At 44.7% G+C, this 21,147-nt stretch overlaps 1 protein-coding gene across 5 annotated transcripts in view; it reads left to right on the top strand.

Moving 5' to 3' along the window:
* Window positions 1-14,418, top strand: part of LOC146858393 (transient receptor potential cation channel subfamily V member 1-like) — a 194,082-nt gene extending 179,664 nt beyond the window's left edge. For all 5 annotated transcript variants that reach the window (XM_085649311.1, XM_085649312.1, XM_085649309.1 and 2 more), the window contains exons 14-16: window positions 571-698; window positions 6,335-6,453; window positions 10,426-14,418. In XM_085649311.1, the coding sequence (XP_085505437.1) occupies window positions 571-698; window positions 6,335-6,453; window positions 10,426-10,586 (408 nt within the window). In that variant the 3' untranslated portion in view covers window positions 10,587-14,418. The remainder of the gene's footprint in view (window positions 1-570; window positions 699-6,334; window positions 6,454-10,425) is intronic.
* Window positions 14,419-21,147: the final 6,729 nt, after the last annotated feature.

Below are 21,147 nucleotides of genomic sequence, written 5' to 3' on the forward strand. Positions count from 1 at the left end.
CTTCTGCAGCACACATAGAAAGACCAAAAGACGAGCAGAAATAAAGATATTTCTCCTTGTTATGCCTCACCTGGGGAGACCCAGCATTTTTACTCATTCCCAGGTCTACCAGTAATGGGAAATCTGGGAATGCACCAAAATCCATGAGTGGATGCATGGGAACACCCATGCTCCGCCCATGAATGCCTCCCTGGGGCAGAGTACGTGGCGCAGTGATTTGCGTTGCATTGCGTTACTCTCGATTTATCAAGCCACGCAGGTCCACACAAGGTGGCATTGTGTGGCTTTAGAAATCATACTTAGTGGATGCGTTACCCTTGACCCTCATTGCGTGGCATAAGGGCAACGCAACTGCTTGACATATATACACCTAAGTACTCACCTTATGGCCTAGGGTAAACTTTCCTGAACGCACAGGCTTGTCACATTGTGGAGTATCAGGCATGAGGTAGAAATTGTCAGTGTGCGGCATACTGGCAGCTTCAGGAAAAATAAAATGCAGCCTAAAACAATGTAGCTTCACCTGACCTTCCCAAACCTGACCTTTCATAACCAGACTTTCTTTTTCAGAGAGCCATCACCATCCTGGACATTGAGAAGAACCTGCCGCATTTCCTGCAGGACAAGATGAGATCCGGCATTGATATCAAACTGGGCAAGACTCCTGAAGGCAAAACTGATGAACGACGGTGCTTTAGGTAACCAGCAAAAGCTCAAACTTTTATTACAATAGGAAATGTATTTTAACCATCCTAGTTCTGTGCCATGGAATGTCTTTAAGAAGTAATGGGGTACTGTGTGCTCAATATACAGTGTTTAGTGAAGTGAATTTATTTTGTGATACCTCAGGCAAGACAACAAAGATTTAACTTAGCATGTTTTCTAATATGACCTATGATGTGGCAGTTCAGCACTTAAAGAGGTATGTGAGCCATAGTCATTTGATTATTTTCATGGGTGAGTTGAATGAAATACGAATTTATATTATGTTGATGCATGCTTTCAGCAGAACTACAGGGACAACATGCTCAGTTGACTTTTCATTCACAAAAGCATTGAGCACTAGTATTGCTTTAGTATGCTTTGCATTCTTCCACATATAAAATAATGCGCATTATACAGTGCATATGAGTGTGAACATGGCACAGTGATACACCCCTGGACTTGGAGACAGGCACTTCCAGTTACCATAGTAAATTGTTACTGGTTACCATACTAAAGCAGGGCAATGCATTGAATTTCACACCAGTTAATATAACTTATAAAATGTGTCATTAGCCCTACTTTCTTTTACAGTTCTTCCCTTGTCTATCACTCTCCCAAAAGGCCATTGAACCTTATGGAAAAGGTTGCTTCTCATTAAGGTTCTCGGTGTATGGATCGATGACCCTTCTATCAGGCAGTTATTTATTAGCCACACATGTGAGAAAGGACTTGCCCTTGACATTGAAATCTCTTTAAGTCTGTACATATGCTTAGCTAAGTATCAGACTTCCTCGTGATCACACTAGATTCTCAATAATTTTGAATTCACCAAAAACTTGCCATCAATTCCCACTGACCATCAACAATATCCACAGCATCTGCCAGAAACATTACCAATGCCCTGTCAGCCACCATTTCCCAGGTACTGCCCATGACCACCAAGGCACCCAGATGAGCCATACATCTAATTTTGAAGAACCAGTCTTCACCACATTGTTCCTGGAGGGACAATTCAAATCAAAGAAATCCATATCAGCAAAGACTTTCTCCAACCAATGGTACAAAGGCAAACTCCTATGAATGAAACAGAAAGTGGCCAGGTTTAGAGCAGTAATGGAAGAAACCTCAACTAGCAGGCATTGGTTAAGCATGCCAAGTCCACTACTAGGGACGCAAACAGGTGAAACACTAGGCCATGAAGTCCAGCTGAAATAGCATAGCAGAAGGAAATTCTTCTCTATCTAGAGTGCACCACCTACCCAGTTCCTCACCAGTCTTGTATAATAGTACTGTTATTCTAACCTCAGTAATTCACACACAATTACACAAGTAGTTACATCCTCACAAACAGACACAGACATAGACACAGGCACACGCATACAATGGCGCATGTTCCACTGCCCATAAATTACGAAAATATCACTAAACCCCTAACTACTGTGCTATGAACAGTCCTCCCTCCCCTACATTCTGGCAAATCACTTAATTTTCATGTGTTATTTGTGATATGTGTCAAATTGTGAACATGTATAGAAAAATGCTAAAGATGAGTATTAACATATGTGCTGTCAGAGTCATTGACGACTTTAATCAATGAGAAATTTCATCTTAACCAATTCTGCATCAAGCCGCTGTTGGTAAACTCCAGCGTTCTACATTGCACTGTCAGATATTCTAAATTCTTTTTCTGAGGCCACATGGGCTGAGTTAAAACCAGTAATAGCAAAACGATTTTCCTCATAGACCATTCTAAGTTGGTTGTATTTACCAGCAGCTAATATTGCCCCATAGAACTACTAATATTGCTCGGAATGTTCTTGTATAGGGCAAAAATACTTCCCATTCTGAAATAACGAGGTAGAAATTAGGAATTATGTGGCACATGCATCAAGCTATTTAGTGGTCACAAATGGTCTGATTCGCAGAATCGGCCCATTTGCCACCGCTAATTAGCCTTTTGGATGCCTCAAGCCCTAAGTCATTCGCAAAATAGGTAATCACAATTTTTGCGATTACCTATTTTGCGAATGCAGCTAGGGAATCGCAATTTGCGATTCCCTAAATGCAATGGAAGAAGCATTCTGAGAATGCGACTTTGCATTAAGGAATCTCAAATTATCTACTTCAAGTTGATGGTAATTTGTAATTTCTTAGAAAAATGCTCAGAATTGCATTTTTCTAAGTGCCATGTGGTGCACACACATGTCCTTAGGGCATGTGTGTGCACCACATGTGCACTCATGCCATTTTGGGGGTGCATCATGGTGGCCTTTTAGCCCCCTAGCACCCTTGAAATTAAATTGCATTGCAATTTGCAATTACCTTTTTGGTAATCGCAAATTGCGAGTGGTTTCCCATTCATTCCTATGGGCCTGTAGGCCCATAGGAATGAATGGGAAGGCATTCCCTATTAGTGAATCGCAATTTACGATTCGCTAATAGAGAAGGTGTAGGAATCTCAATTTATTTAGCGATTCCTACATGCATAGGGAATTGCGAGTCCTTAATAGCGATTCCTTAAAAATCGCTATTAAGGAATCGCAATTCCTTACCTTGATGCATGTGCCCCTATATGTGGTATTGGATTAAGCACACCTGAATACCACGGGCCCGATTCACATAATTAACTTAAGACAAAATCCTAAACTTACTACTTTTGGTATTCACAGAATGCACTTACTACTTTTGGTATTCACAGAATGCACTTACTACTTTTGGTATTCACAGAATGGATTTACGACTACTAACTTTACGTCCAAACTCGGGCCGGAAATTCCGGCCCGGAGGCGGAGCTTCTGGCCCGGAGACGGAGATTCCGGGCGGAGATTTTGGCCATGGCTAAATCTCCTCCACTGGCCGGAAGCTCCGCCTCCGGCCCGGAAGCCCCGCCTCCGGGCCGGGATTTCCGGCCCGAGTGTGGACGTAAAGTTAGTAGTCGTAAATCCATTCTGTGAATACCAAAAGTAGTAAGTACATTCTGTGAATACCAAAAGTAGTAAGTGCATTCTGTGAATACCAAAAGTAGGAAGTTTAGGATTTTGTCTTAAGTTATTTCTGTGAATCGGGCCCCACAGGTTTACCCTCTTTCTGGGCTCCTTTACCTGTGCACATTTTGGCAAAATTTCCCTGCCGAAATATGCACAAGAAAAAGCCTTTGGGGCGTGCAAAATTTGCACATGTTGTAATCCCAATTTTGGTGAATTTACAGGATTATTCGAAATTAATACGGTAGTTTATTAAAAAATTACAAAAATAACATTCATTTATTGTGAAGAAAACTAATTCAGATGGAAACAGATTTGTAAAGTAAGATCTGTTTGCGGTTACTGTTTATCATTGATGATATATCCTGGAACAAAATCTAATAAAGGCAAGTTAATCTACACAGAATGCCTGTTCAATGTAACAACTGCTTTGAAATGTAACAAAATCATAAACAGCAAATCAAGACACAAAATGTGCCATTCATCAGAGCACTTACACTGTAGTAATATAAGACACTACAAGGCATCAACCGATGCTCTATTTTGGTGTGTAACATTGTTGCAATGTTGTGTTTTAAGTAAAACACACCAAGAGTATTCTGTTAAAACATTGTTGGATTAGTTTGATTTCTAGTGCTGCACTTTTATATGCTAGAGTTCATGTTAGTATATTTTATGCTCAAAGAATGAGACATTATTGCTGACATGCAGCAGAGACTGCACCAAGTCGTTATTGGGTACCTAGGTAACATTGCACGTGTATAGCGAAGAAATTAGTACCCCGACTGCACTGGAAGTTACACCTCACAGTGCACATGCGCCTTAGGCTTGCCCAAGTGGGTGAAGGTTGTTCTGATAAGATTATCAAAACAAGGAGAGCTGCCAATGCTGCCCGTTATTTAGCATCCATTTGTATTCAAAATGTGATCAGTGAAACAACACACTTGTGACTTCTTTTTCTGTCAGATTTAATCTTAGATCATTTAGATTTATAAAAGACAACACATAATACTACAATTGTGCCCTAAACAAAATTCTACTTGAAGATTGGCCTTAGGACTAAAGGTTGATGTTGTGTGGACCCAGCTGCGGGCGGAGATGGAGATTGACAGGCAATTCAACCTGGAGAAGGCGCCAATGCGGGAAAGAGACCATACAGGACACCGTTTTACTCAGAGATAAACAACTGTCCGTCAAAAAACAAAACCTTCGTTGGTCCTGTTCGTGCTCCAACAAAAAACGCCACGGTCCAAGCGCACACCAATCTCCATCTCCGCCCGCAGCTGGGTCCACACAACATCAAGATATCACAAGTCCTCTGATTTTGTCTTCTTGTTGCTGCATTTTTGCAGTCATACATAGGTCCTGATGAGGATCTCCACATGAAAGGGGATCTGAAACGCGTCGACCTTTAGTCCTAAGGCCAATCTTCTAGTTAAAACAAAATAGAGTTTACTGATTTCCATTTTATTGATGGCCTTTTTCAATGTTTTTTGCAATTTTGTAATTTGTACAAGATATGAGTGGTATGAATGGGTATGATTGATGTATTTAATGTTTTTTGTACAAATATGTTTGTTGCGTCTTCTCTTTCAAAAAAATGTTTTTTGTATATATCAAATAACGCTTATCACTTCAAGTAGAATTTTGTTTGGGGCACAATTGTAGTATTATGTGTTGTCTTTTATAAATCTAAATGATCTAAGATTAAATCTGACAGAAAAAGAAGTCACAAGTGTGTTGTTTCACTGATCACATTTTGAATACAAATGGATGCTAAATAACGGGCAGCATTGGCAGCTCTCCTTGTTTTGTTAATTTAGGCTAAGCCTTGCTGCTGATTAGCCAAGACCCTGATTGTTTTTTCTGATAACATTATGGCAAGGAAACAGACAGTTATGGTCTGAGTCTTTGACACCCTTGTGAGAGTACCCTAGTCATTTCAGTCACTGACATTGCACGGCGAGTAGCAAAATCCACTCTTTTCTGCTCATTGTAGGAGGAAGCCTTAATAGTCTCCCCACGTAGTGGGAGCGTCCCTATTTGTCCTTTCTAGTGAGAGTGCAGTTAAATCTAGACTACTGTTTCCCATCCAGGAACGAAAGAAGGTGGAAGCAATATCCACGGTCTGGAGGCCCCATCTCATTCTTCATTACTACCGTAGGTTAGTGAAAGCCGTCCCGTTCCTCCCTTCCATGGAGATTGTAGTTGTAACCATCCAACTCTACTCTGTCCAGAAGAAAATTGTGTACACTATCCCTAACCGCAAATTCCCCCGACACACCAAGAAGAGAGTGAAGGAAACCTTTCTTTTCCCCCACCTACAAAGAGTAGTAGACAACTACACTCCCATCAGCCTGGTTAGACTAATGGAAATTATTACTTCCGGCACTCCATCTCCCAAGCGAGAACTGCTAGAGTACTTTGTTCATGCCTATTAAATAGAGGGACCGTGTCCTCTCCTAAGCAAACAAGCCTGTTGGATGCCATCCGTTGCTCCACTCTTGTACTCCAAAGACCCAAGGGTACTCACAATCATTAGACGCCTTACCTGTTGTCATTACACTTAAATAGTGGTTGTCCAGGCAGGTAGGTTATTTGTGGTTGGGCTCACGGTCTAAAGCTCTTATGTTCTTTCTAAACAGAGTGGAAGAGGTGAACTGGAATGATTGGAACCAAAACCTGTATCATCTGAATGAGGAACCTGGCAATGGAACGGAAGAGGAACTGAAGATGTCCGGGAAGGAGGGCAGTCCTCAGAGAGGTGAGAGACAAACAACTCTAATAACAAAAGGATCCAAAAAAGGGAACTCTGGGGTCATTCCAGCATCTTCTCACAGTCTGGGATTGGTTGGTTCCTCTGACGAGCGATAACAGTCAGGAACTGACAAGTCTAGAACACTCATATTTATTCACATTAGATCCTGCACCAAAAACATTTTCTATCCTTGACAACTCATACATACTACAAATAACTGACACCATCTTCACTAAACGTTGCCTGGGCTGACAAGACTTCTGTATAAGAGCTTTCCAACTAGATCTGCAGTTAGTCTCAGCTGATGTAACCAGGCTGCAGTTATATATGTACAAAATATGCCTCAGTACATGACTTCTAGACCAAGAGGTGGAGGCATGTATGCCTTGATAGATGTGAATAGAAACACAGCTATGTGGTAGCTATAGAATGGATGGCCGGATGGTGGATCCACTAAAGAAATGAGTAAGAGTTCAACATATAGGCAGACTGGAGGATTGATGGGTGATAGGGAGATGAATATACGCATGTCAGATAGTTGAACAGATGGATGCAGGATAGATGTAGGATTTATTCTAGCCAGATACATGAATGTGTAAAGACAACAACTGCAATATTAATGTAAAAAAAGAATGGATGGCAAGAAGAATGTATAGAAGGATGGCTGGACAAATGGATGAATAGATGGATGGCGCCATGGGTTTAAAAAAAATTAAATGAGTGGTGATAGTAAAATATTTGTTTGTTGGTTTAGGGGACATTGCACAGAAAGATGAATCGTGGATGGATGGATGGATGGTCACTGAGGGAAGTATAGATTAGGGGTGGGCAGAACTCGCAGAGTCCCACTGCAGAGTAACATAAAAACTCCGATTGCTTGGAGTTCTGCCAATGGGTGGAAAATATGCAGCTTGTGCTGCAATTTAGCATCTGTAGCACGAACACTGTTGAAAAATCAGCACAAACAGCACCATGTGTTGTTCAAGAGCTCACGGCCATCCGAGTTAATTTTGCTGCCACTCGAGTAGAAAATCTAATCAAACTACAGCAAATCTACTCGTGAGGCGGTCCTCTGACTGCAACTGCTCACGAATCGTGCTGGGGACGCAAGCTCACTTTTTCTTAACCTAGCGGGAGAAAAATTCCGCCAAGCGGCGAGTGGCGGAATTTGGCCAGAACTCCGTATTAAAGAATAATGCGCAGTGACCAAAATTCCGCCAATTCCGCAGGTGGAAAAACATTCTGTCCACCACTAGTATGGAAAGAATGGCATTTTAATAAGCTGATAGGTGAGCAGTTATCTATGGGACTGGTGCATAAGTGTACAGATGAACAATATCTAGGTGAATCTGCAAGATAGAATGAAGGATTAGTGAAAAGATGAGTTCTTGCTTAGATGCATGGTGAGACAAACGGCTGAGATACTTGGATGTATGATTGTGAAATATTGGTGGACCATGCAAATATATTGCTGTGACCTCCTTACCCATGTGTATGCCAACTGTCATTGGAAAATGTCTCTAAATAAACAGTATCATTTTCCCTTTCCTGATCATCGCCATGCCCACATCACAACTAAACGTTGGCAAAGTTAAGCTCTTCTCCCTCTTTTGCCATGCATGCTCCCGCTTTTTCAACAGTCTGATGTCAGTACATTTGAATATCCCACAACCACATTTAGGGTTGAGTCCTTTTCTCTACTATTTGCTCACATTAGGACTAAATAACAAGCACAGAGCACTAGAGACACTTGTGAATACTAATGAGGCGGTCTGTGTTCTACAGCTATCAAAACCCTACCGTTTCTGGTGTGCATGTGAAAGTATGTCTTTGCATTTGCACTGACTGGTGGTATTTTCACTCTTCAGATTTGGCAAAAATATGATAAGGCGCTCCGCTTCCCTAAATATCCAACTATAGTTAGAATAGAAGAACCATTCTTTTCTCTAAAATATTTAGTGGCATTTTTATACTTCTCCACACATTTTCAGGAGAAGCTTAGGAATAAAGGCGAGCCATCCATGGGGATGGCACAGAACACTATGCTCCAGGCTCCTCTCAATAAGGTAAAGACCGGAGGTAGAACAACATTCTCAGTACAGGCAGCAAAATGTTGGAACTCCTTACCAGTCAAGATAACAAATACACAAGACCTTCAGAAGGTAGGAAGTAAAGACCTAGCCCTCCTGAAACCAGGACATAGGATGAAGCTACCACCGTGGCATCCCTAATTTGAGCACCATTCGAGATCAGACAGAACACCGGCACAAGGGCACTCCTTAAAGTTACAGAACTACCATGACGGAACACCCTTGGCTAGCTGCATTCAGTGCAGACTTTGAACTACACTCATATCCTCCTGGCTCCTAATACATCATTATATCCTAGCTGCCTGTAGCCAGAACAGACTGGAGAGTGCTTGTAATCCAGGTTTTGGACCTGTAGAGCAATCTCCTTGGTATGGATCCTCAGTCTAAAGCGCCAAGATGCCCGTAGGGTGATAGCTGCGCTAAACAAGTTTCCCATCACTCAATCAATCAATCAATCATAGTAGGCTGTATGTATTCAGTGCAGGCCTCAGACAACACTCTTGGCTCCTGAACCAACATTATATCAAGACTGTCTGTAACCAGAACAGGCCGGAGAATGATTCTATCGTAATTTTCAACTTTTAGAACGATCACACCAGGAAGCCTGCAGTTGAGATCCTATAGGGTAAACCTAGTTTTTCAAGCTTTTACCATCATCCCAAACCAAGGCTTTCATCTCGAATGAGGACATGCTCAGAATGCACAGAGGGATCTGCGACATAACAATTGCATATTGGGTGTCTTTAAATGTGTCTGTCCCTGCAGGTACCACTCTCTTTCTTCACTAATTCTTAGGTGCAACAACCACTTGCACAACGATGACTGTAATACTGAGTATCCAAGCGGACCTCTTTCCTATACTCCTCCCTAAACCTTAAAAGATTTATATAACGGCTGTCTTGATTGCTTTTTGCAACATAAGATAAGGGTTTGAAGGCTCAGTGATCACCAAAAAATCCTATTGCATAAATTATATGACTTTGTAAAATGATCCATGGATGTTGTGAGGTTTATCTACTGAATTACATAACTACAAACTATTCAGTGCTGGAGGATAATCGTTTTGTCCGTTTTACAGAGTTTGATTTTACTCCCTTGTGCCTGGTGAGAATGATTAGCAGTAATTGACATGTTGACTCTTGTAACTCGGAAAAAAAGTGAACATATTTAGGGGAAGTGGCGCCACCGCGTAGTCAGACTCATTGTCCCTGCCGTTTGTTTATGTTTTGCTACTCTGGAACATTCAAGAGCTGGCAGCTGAACAGTAACTCCAGCATAATTCAGGATTATTTAGTAACATGGCAATGAATCCTCTATTTGCTCTGATAATCTATATGAGACGATCTGCACAGCTCTCAAATACTTTTTGACATATTTATTGTGTTTAGTGTTTTAGGTTTATGTTTATGCCTGATTTTACCTTTTTTAATCAATATTTTTACTGGCCTGGACTTAAAAATACTAGCCAGGCTGGTAAAAACGGAAAGTTGGCAAGCCTATGGATAATGGAGAAACCTTAATTTGCTGTAGGAGAGAGGAGGGTACATGGATTAACAGGACTACAAAGGTTTGCAGAAATATTCGGTTTCAGATCTCTAACTTCTGGGATACCAACCTGCCTTGTCACTGATGACGTGATGGGAGTCATTTGTGGCTGTGGAAGAGGACTAGGTTGAAGACTGAGAAAAACTGTCCTAACAAAATAGCCAACTTTCCATTGGTAGTATTGGGTTGTACTTACACATTCTGAATTATGGAAGCTTCTCACATCCTCCGATAGAATTTTTGGAACATTTTGAACACATCTCTTAAAATATTTGTTGTATGCGTTTATCATGGACAAGTTTCAGCTAATTTTTCCAATGGTGTGTTTCTGACTGTTTTACAGGGAATGGTTTCAGAAGCTTGGTTTCACGTATAAGAGCAGAAACAGCAAAGCAGGAGGAACAAATGCCCTTAAATTCGGTAACGGCAACTCCTTCTGACGGCGGCACAGGTGACGCAAGGAGGAGATCCTCGGACAGCCTCACAGATGTTCAAATGGCTTGAGCTGGAAGTAGTAACCTCTTTCATATGAGCAATGTGTCACGCCTATGAAAACCTCATGCAATACCGTGATTTGACTTTCTGACCAATTACGTCTTTCATTGAAGGCTTTGACCAATCCCATGACTGGACTTTCAGACCAAATCCACCTTTGTTTCAAGCCTAATCCAATCACATGACAGAATGTTCAGAAATGATGAAACATTGACTTTAGGCCCACTAAGGCATCGTCACTCCTTACCATCCTCATTACACTCACTGGTCTCATGCTTTTCAGCACTGTACTGCTTGCAGTGGTGGTCAAGGTTCTCGCTTTGGCTGTGGTCTCAGATGGGAGGTTGCCCGATGTCTCATCCAGACCTTATCTTTATGTCCGATAAGACACTTTGCCATAGCTCTTGACACATTTTCTGTGCACTGCGTTAGACTTCTAGATTGACTAATATGACTGAAGGTTTTTTTTTCGCTGTGCGATGGGCATCTTATTCTGATATGCTATTATGCCCATCTCCTGCAGCACCTGCCCTTCAACAGAGACCTGCGTCTTGTCGTCAACAATAGTGCCAAATTGGATGAGGAACTCATGGTATGGGTGCAGGGACAGAGTCAGTGGCGTAACAAGGATACCATGGACACTAAAGCAAACAATGAAAATGGACCCTTACCACTCCTCCCAAGGTTGAGCAGTAAACGAAACCTAAAATGGGGTACGGTGGTTCCCTTAAATCTCTAAGCCCCGGAAATAGAGCACCTGCTGTGCTAGTTACAGCTACACTCCTGGCCATAGCCATGCAATTCAGTTGACATTAGTAGTATATTTGAATCTACAATCAACGTGCTTTGGGTCGTAAGTGGGATAAATGATAGAGATCACGCATTCCAAAGACCTGCTTCCATCAAAATAAAATGAGCTAATTCTATTTACAATGCAATGCTCTGCATTGTGCCAAAGTTATCTCTCAACTTAAAGCACCCCTGATTGCATTTGCTAGAACACTGCCAAAGATTCCCCTATGCTTACTCTTAGACAGAGGCAGTATTCCCATTGCTCCCTGGTGATTACATACATAGCCTCATCCGCTAGGGTGCAGTCTCCACAGATTCAGAGAACATTAAATGCACTATTCATGCATTAGTTATCAGAAATAAGGATACCAGACTGTTACCCCAAGTCTTTGGTGGTGTACTGTAGATGCACGGAAGCAGTGTTCCGACAAATCTCAAATGACCTGTAGTCAATTTGCATTTATCAAAGACAGGTGAACAGAAGCACACATGCAGAATTTAACCTCCGCCTTCAAAGAACCCCAAGCTTTAATATTAACACTACAGTACTTACCGATAGATTGCAGTGATATCGACCTCTGAAAAGTCAAGAGTGATAAACCCCGGATCCAGGGAACGCTGTTATCATAGAGGTTGGCGTAATAGCTGCACACAGTCAATGCACCAAACGATGGAGGCTGGAGAGGAAACATGCATGTGGACCTACAGCTCTTAATGGAGTCTGAAGAGGTGAACTGAGGTCAACAGTTCAGCAATTGGGAGAGGCCATTTTGATAGGTTCCATCTCAAAGTTCAGTACTAATCAATGGACAGGCTTGTTAAAGGCTGTACTTAGTCCTACACCATCAGCAGTGCCAACTATGGTGCCCCACCAACACCCTTGCCCCTGTCCACATGCACAGATCCACAATGGATGTTGTGGGCAATAAAAGTGAAATGGGGTAAAACTATGAAAAATGAAATGCAAGAAGTCTAAAATGATCTTTTAGCCCAGCGGTGGAAGCTGCTTATCTGGCTTCTTGTTGGCATCACTCAAGGTACACAATGGTAATATGCTACATACAGCCACACCTCACTGTAATGAGCTCCTGCATAGCAACTAAAAAGGTTCTAGTTTCTGGACAAATTAGAGGTAATGCCTGCATAGGATACTTATTGAGAACAAACTCTACGCTGGTAGGTTTTAAGGGTGGTAGGTATCTGACACATCACTGGCATGAGAAACTCCCAAATATTGCATCCAGCTCCGTACCTTATTCAGACTTTATTACTTTATCAAACTACGTTATGTATATTTTCCCATTGTTTCTAGTTTTGTTGTAGATTGACATGTAAAGGATAATTTTGTTTCTTACTTAATATATGCACTGTGACACTACAGAACCAAGAATACTGACACTTGCACTGTGACCTTTGGGATATCAAACTCGAGCACCATGACTTTTGGGAATGCAGACAGGTGCATAAAAGAAGACTGGAATTTAAAAAAGTAAAAAGGACTGCTGATAATCCAGTCATATACATGGTAACCACTGAGTATTGTCAATAGACCGACTCAGGTGGGAGACTCCGGATTTTTTTATTATTAAAAAATGACTTTATTTCAGTTATCTCCCCCCTTCTTTCCCATGTTGTCTTCTACCTACTGTAAGCCACTTGGACATTATGATCTGAAGTAATGACCTGTTTAATCCTATTGTCAATCAATGCAGACATTTGTCTCTGAAACCTTTGGGTAAGCTGTGCTTGCCATCTGATTCACATTATATACATTGCATGCATACAGAGTCACAGAGGCCAAAGCTAAGACTTCCCTGAAAGTCTGGTTCTGGGAACTGATAGAGTTCAGTGTAAAGTCATTTTGTAATATAAGATGGGTATGGAGGGGAATTAATCATTGTATCTACAGAAGCAGCCACGCTGTACTATCTAAGAATAACCCCCATTCTGGGAAACGGAACTTTGAGAAAATCAGAAAGTCCAAGGGGCAAATTATCAAGACAGGCGATAAAATAAAGCGGCGATAATGGGCTTGATAATATGCCCATGAGAATTCCTATAGAAGCCCATGTTCTAATGTCAACATGGGCTTCTATTGAAATTCTCAAGGGCATATTATCAAGCCCATTATCGCCACTTTAGCGGCAGTTTTCTGCCGCTAGTGGCGATAATTTTAACGCCGTGCTTGATAATATGCCCCTACGTTAGTAACATATTTTGGATGTTCAAGATCGAGAGGTGGCACTGTGGTGCCAGTGGCAGTATACCCCTACAGGAGATAGTGTGGTTTAAAAATGCACGTAAAATATTATAATATGGCTGGACAAATACAGCAATGCACTGAATTTTTACTTGATGAAGTCAGTGAAAAGCTTCAAACAAAAGCCAATAAGGTACACGTTCCAGGAACTGCACGATACTGTTGACGCCTACACACACATATATCAGTGATGGTACCCATACACTGAAGTAGAGCAGGGGGCAGTGTAAAACTGTGTAAATAGTGACTTAGATATTGCATGTATACTGTCATTGGGATATAGGAAATTGTTCTGTTGCTCTTGGTAACTGGGGTCTTATGTATTTTTCCTGTATCTTAAACTTTTTCTGTTGCCTTGTGGCTTTTGTTGTTGTCTATGTTTTTGAGGTAGGCCAAACCTACAATTTAGGTATTTTGATTCTTTTTGTTAGAATACTGGAAGAGGTGGATCTGACTGGGTGCCCATCTCTTCTGAGGGCCTATCACACAGCCAATTACATACGTCACCCAGCAACCCCCCCATCCCTTCCGGCACTTTGGATAAACCTGAAAATCTATCTGGAGTGCAAATAGATGGGAAGTACTTTGAGTAGGTTATCCTACTTGAGAATCAGAAAATGATAACTGCGTTCACTTTTCGCTCTCGGGCTGCGGATCAACCGGCAGAGAACAGAATGTACACTTTTTGGTGCAAGAGTTTTCGTGTTATTTTCATGTTGTATTAGTGCAATGCACATCATAAATCCAATATATCATTCATAAGCCAATAAAGTGACTTATAGGTCAGAATGTGTTCTCTCTTGTAATTGAAGAATTTAAATCTGAGCACAGTGAGAATTGATTGGTCGGAAAATAATTAGCGTATTTTTTAGGTACCGACACAAAGTACGGCCTTTCCTCAAAACCATTGTGAACATACCAAACAGAAAAAACGTGGGTGGGCAAATTTTCCCAGCTTTGCCAGACTTCGGAGAAGTTTCCAGGGGCATGCCCTACACAAATGGGCTGCTTGCCAGCCTCAGAATGGCAGCACTTAAAGAGGTATGGCATGGAGCAGAGGGTTTGGAGCATGCACAGAGGGGCTGGTGCTCTGTGGACTATATGAGTTTAGAGGCAGAGCCTTAGGACTTATGTACAGGGATGGAGAGCTAATTCTGGAGGCAATGATGCCAATAGTGGAGCAGCAGCATCTCTAGAGGCCGGCCAGGTGGATCCCGTGCCCCAGATCAATTTGTTCTGGCCCCTCTGCCCCCCTTTGTGACTCACCACCACAGCTGATGAATGTACCAGGAGGCAATGCAAGAAAAATACAGACAAGACAGTTTGCACACATTAATTTGTTCAACTATTTATAAAGTGGTGTGTGAGTGGCTGTAGAGGAGTGTGAGTAGGTGTGTGAGTGGTTCTGTGGGTGTTCAAGTGGGTGTGTGAGTGGCTCTGTGAGTGGGTGTCGTACTTGTTTTGTGGGTCTGTGAGTGGCTCTATGGGTGTGTGAGTGGTTGTGTGGGTGTGCAAGCAGGAGTTTTAAAAAAAATCTTTATTGACATTTAAGAATGCAATCATTCATTACATCAGGATATAAGAGTATTGTGCTCACAACGTCAACTATTAGCAATGTCCCGACCTATATAGGCCTCCTTATCATATTACAAAAGGCATCACAGTGAAATAACTCCCCAAACTCCCTCCCCACCCCCATCCCCTTTCCGATTTGTGTCAGGTTATATGGTTACATAAAGAGATTGAACACTGTACAGAAGCCCTAGGGTTACCAGATTTAATCTAGGCACTGTTCCCATCTTATTCCCCTCAAGGGGGAGCCCCCTCAACTGGGGACCCGTGGACCTCAGGGGCCCGTTCATCCATGAGTTCCCCTAACATAGGAGCCCATGCTAGGAGATCTTCTTCCCCCTTATCATCCTTTCGCACAAATTTCATTTGCACCGATTCAGCAGTCACCTATTCACATACATATCTGGGCCATTGGGGACGAGGACGCATTCACGCAATAACAACGCATCTTTTGGCCAAGACGAGCCCCAGGAGAACACATTGTCTACTCAGCTTCTTGCGCTTCGGCGCAGGCAACAGTCCCAGCAAGACTTATCTAATCTCCCTAGGAATACTCCATCCCGTAGCTCCTCGTAATCGTGTGAGTATTTCCTCCCAGTAGGAGAGCAGGAGCAGACAGAACCAGATCATGTGGAGTAAATCCGCCGCACATTGGTTACATCTTGGACATTCATCTGTGCAGTACGGGTATATTATGTGCAGGGTGCGTGGAGTAAGGTACACCTGGGGAACTAAGTTGTATTGGAGTAACATAAACCGTGTGTTGGTATCGACCTTCTGTACCTCCTCAAGGACCCTCCTCCATTCCCCCTCCGTCATTCCCCCTCCGTCAGGAGTTCATCTACAAGTGCATCCCATTTTGACTGGGTCCTAAGCACCTCACACGGTAAGTCGTCCCTCAAAGCTCTATAAAGGTGGGAAACATACCACCTACCCTGCACCATATACAACATTACTTTCAACATCTCAATGACAGGGGGCTCATCTGGAAACATCGGCCAAATCTCTCAGGCTTCACTAGAGATCTTTCCGTATTGTAGGAATTGACCCCTCCCTAAATTGAAGGTGACATTTACTTACTCGCGGGTGATAAATTTTCCATCTGTATAAAGGTAGCCCAGTGTCTGGCTCCCCCCTTCTTTCCAACGGTGCACCGACATGGAGTCAGCTATATTGGCAAAGGGGCGCAGCACCCACATGGGCATGTCTGGACCATAGAGAGCATGCCGCACCACCGACGCACCACATCCTCCCATGCTGTGTCCACGTGTCGCACAATGTATGGAGTCTCCTGGGGGCACCACGCCGGAGCATCAGGATCTCTGCCAGCGGACGGTCTCCAAATGTGCCCGCTAAGAGACGTTTCTCCCATTTATCTTTGCTGTCAACCAGTGGACTGCATTTTGCAACTGGGCCGCCATGTAGTAGAATTCCAAATGGGGGACCTCTAGCCCTCCCCTAGCCCAAGTTCTTTGTAGCGTTGTCAGATGCACCCTCCTGCATTTCTGTCCCCTTAAGAGGTCTGTCATAAGACTCTCTATTGTGTGGAAATAATGCAGCTGTATCGTATAGAGCGAGTGTTGCATTGCGTACATGCAACGAGGTAAGAAAATCATTTTAGCAATTGCAATATGCCCTATGAGCGACAACGGCAGATCCCTCCAAAAACGTATAGACCCCCGTAGCCCTTCAATCACACATCCAGTGTTGAGATCCAGGTAGGCAGAGGTGGTGCTTGCCAGACGAATCCCCAGATATCGCGTCCCCTCGCTCACCCATGGCAACTCGACATGTGGCAGCTCTTCTGTAGTACTGTAGCCAGCCTTCCCACAGGGATCAACTTGGATTTCCCGGGGATATTATGCATTCCCGAGATATCCCCAAAGTTTCGCACCTCCCTAAGGAGTAAGGGCACTGAACATGCCAGATTCGATAGGTAAACTAACGTGTCATCTGCATATAGGGTGACCACATGATTGGTCACTCCCAGTTTGATGCCCCAGGGTCCCAGTTCACCCTGCATGCGTGCCGCCAGAGAATTCAGAGCCACGGCAAATAATAGTGGGGAGAGTGGGGACCTCTGACGGGTACCTAGATAGAGAGTAAGCGATTTGGACAACTGTTCTTCCCTACCCTAATTCTGGCCTTAGGAGCCATGTACAGCAGCTGCACCCATTTGAGAAAACGCTCTCCCACCCCGATTCTTCTGAGAACCTTTTACATGTAGCACCAATCAACGGAATTGAAAGCTTGTTCAATATCTAGCATAGCTATGGCATAGTCATTCTCCATTAATCCTGGAGCGTGCCAGGTATGTGCCAAGCGCCGTAAGTTATGGACAGCGCTCCGTCCTGTGATGAACCCCGCTTTGTCTGAATGGAAAAGGCGGGCGTCCTCAAGAGGAGACGCTCGACCATGAACCCGCTGAGTAGCTTCATATCAATATTTAAGAGCGAGATTGGTCTATAGGAGCTGGGTAGGAGCGGGTCTCTGTCATTCTTGAGTATCATTGCAACCAGCGTTTCTTGCATTGATGGTGGGAGAGATCCAGTCTCCATTGCCTTATTGTACACCTTTAACAGTCCATCTGCTAGCAGTGGGGCGAACAGCAACTAAAACTATGAAGGGAGCCTATCGGAGCCCAGACTTTTGGCCAGTTTAAGCCGGTGTATAGCCAGCATGAGTTCTTCTTTTGTGATTGGGGCACAGAGCCCCTCAGTCTCCTCAGGCTTTAGCTGGGGGATTTCGATGGTGTTCAGAAAGGTAAGAATTGTCTCCTGCCATGGGGAAGGCCGATGTGCATATGCAGCCTGTACAGGATTAGGAAGTGTCTCCAAGATCGTCCACTGCGTGTAGACCATTTCTCCCTTGTTATTACGGATATGTAGTATGGAGGCTACAGGGGTTTCCTGCTTAACTAGTTGTGCCAATAAGGCACCCGTTCTAACTTCCTCCCTATAAAATCTCTGACGATAGACCGTGTGGACGTGTTTTTCCAGACTGCGAAGGTCTGACAACAGGGTCTCCTTGGCTGCACACGACTCTGCCAGTTTATGGGAGCCGTGGGGATCTCAGCCTCCAGTCCCCCCAGAATTTCCTCCTGCGCGGCCACATCCCTCTCCAATTGTCGATGGACCCCATAGGATGTTTTGATGCATAGTCCTCTGATGACCACCTTATGGCCTCCCATTTGTTCTCATGGTATGAGGCAGACCCCAGTTGTCTTCATAATAACGGCTCAGCTCCTCAGAGAGCGTGGCCACAAATAGGGGGTCCGATAAGGCTTCAGTGCTTAATTGCCAGTGGGGCATCTCGGACGTATTACCCAAGGTCCAGTAGGACAGGAGAGTGATCTGAGAGATATCTGGGTAAATCGGTTATCCCACTCACACTCCATTTAAAGCCTGTTGAGAGAAACCAATAATCGAGTCTGCTAAAAGTTCCCACAGCAGGGGTGTGGCAGGAAATCTGTCTAGTGTGTGGATGGCGGTCTCGCCATACATCCCTCAGATGCATGCCCTCAAGTAATGTTCCAGTCATGAGAGGCTTAGTGTGGGGTCGTGGCGGTTCACGATCGAGGGAGCCATCAAGGACACAGTTTACACCTCCGGCTAACACCATTGCCGCCCCCAGGTATGGTGATGCTGCTTCCATTAGAGTTGGGAAAAAGGAGGAAGAGTCATCATTAGGGGAATAAATGTTAATAATACACACTTCCGTACCGTAAAATCTCCCATGTAATATAACATACCAGGTATGGTGATGCTGCTTCCATTAGAGTTGGGAAAAAGGAGGAAGAGTCATCATTAGGGGAATAAATGTTAATAATACACACTTCCGTACAGTAAAATCTCCCATGTAATATAACATACCTTCCTTCCGGGTTCGCAACATGGTGCAAGTGTTGAAAGGGCACCCCAGGAGCCACCCAAATAAGAGCCCCCCCAAGCAAAACCAGAGTATGAAGTAGCATACAATTGCCTTCTTCAGTGTTTTCATAGGCATGGTATAGTATCCCTCCAGATGTGCGTCTCCTGCAGGCATGCCACGGCTATGTTATACCTTTTCAGGTAGGCAAATACCCGCCTTCATTTTTCAAAGGCAGCTATGCCTCGAACATTCCATGTAAGCAACTTAGTCATGGTGGCAGCCTTGCAGCCGACCGATCATCCATGTTGCTGCTACGTGGCTATTTTGCCTCAGCCCAGTTATGTCACTGTGACCCTAGACCTGCATCCAACTCTGCCAATTCTGTCATCTGACACGGAGGTAGGAAAAACTATTTAGCCCGTTCCCTAACACATTCAATTTCCCCAACCCCATGGGCAATATCACCCCACCCCCAACATGAAAGCAACACGGTGCAGGCAAGCAGATGTCGCTCCATTACCCACATGGAAAATCGCACTCAGAATCCCCAAAAAGAAAAAAACGGGGGAGGGGAGACCAGTAGATTTAGAATTAGAATACCCTTTCCCACCTTAACATTAGTGGCTGGCCAGCCGGCTGGGTGCAAGGTCAATCCTCCAGCTCCCCAGCCTGATGCCCGCCTCAGGGGGGGGGCCTCATCAACTGGTCATGTCTTGCAGGTAACGTTCATCCCTTATGGTTTTCTCCCCTGCCTCCATAGTACCCCCAGGGGCACCCCGCTGTCCCTCCTCCCCCATGGTAGGTTACCCAAATGACACACACAAGACAGTTGGTGTTGGGTAACAATGCTGCAGGATTATTACATAATTCCAGAATATGTAATGGGTGGGTTATCTTACGGGCGATCCAAGGGCAGGCAACCAACTGGGTCGCCTGCCCGCCTGATGAGCCGGGCAGCACGGGATCGATGCCCGCCGTTGCTGCCCTCCATGTGATTCTTTCTACGATCACGTGCCGTTGGTAACTTCTACTCATGCCCCCCTTCTGGGGGCGGAGCGTCGCTTAGCAAGCCCCCGGTTGTTCAGGCCCACAACCGCCCGCAGGACTAGCGGGGCGCCGACACGGCTTCCGGGACCATCCCATGAGGCTCCTCAGTTTTGGCTCAGGCACCCCCTATGGTGCCGCGCAGAGGTACCCTTTGTACCAGCCTGCTTCCAGATCGCCCTGTAACTCCGCCTGCAACGAAAAAAGAAAACATTACAACGCTCAGAAACCCTCCCCACCCAACGCCTACGCCGGGTAAGCATTAGGGAGGGATGTGGTGAGGTGGGCGACAAAGAGGTCACCAGGAGGGTGGGGGAAGGCTAAATAGCCTCCCCCTCACACCAGGGCCAGGAAGTGACACGCCTTGCGCGTCACTTCCGGCCAGCCCGAGGAGGGGGGCTCCGGTCGTTGTCCCCGCCCCCTACCTGTGGGAGGGGGTGGAGAGGGGTGACCGGTGCCCCAGGGGCACTAAGGCGCCGACCGCCGATTGGCCCCCTGCGGGGGCCACGGTCAGCGGCATAGTACCCCCAGGGGCACCCCGCTGTCCCCCCTCCCCCATGGTAAGTTACCCAAATGACACACACAAGACAGTTGGTGTTGGGTAACAATGCTGCAGGTTTATTACATAATTCCAGAATATGTAATGGGTGGGTTATCTTACGGGCGATCCAAGGGCAGGCAACCAACTGGGTCGCCTGCCCGCCTGATGAGCCGGGCAGCGCGGGATCAATGCCCGCCGTTGCTGCCCTCCATGTGATTCTTTCTACAATCACGTGCCGTTGGTAACTTCTACTCACGCCCCCTTCTGGGGGCGGAGCGTCGCTTAGCAAGCCCCCGGTTGTTCAGGCCCACAACCGCCCGCAGGACTAGCGGGGCGCCGACACGGCTTCCGGGACCCTCCCATGAGGCTCCTCGGTTTTGGCTCAGGCACCCCTTATGGTGCCGCGCAGAGGTACCCTTTGTACCGGCCTGCTTCCAGATCGCCCTGTAACTCCGCCACAGCCCTGGAGGCGGCTCACCGTCGCAGCCAGG

This window comes from Triturus cristatus, chromosome 3_2 (genome assembly GCF_964204655.1).
Source record: "Triturus cristatus chromosome 3_2, aTriCri1.1, whole genome shotgun sequence".
In the NCBI taxonomy this organism is placed as follows: domain Eukaryota; kingdom Metazoa; phylum Chordata; class Amphibia; order Caudata; family Salamandridae; genus Triturus; species Triturus cristatus.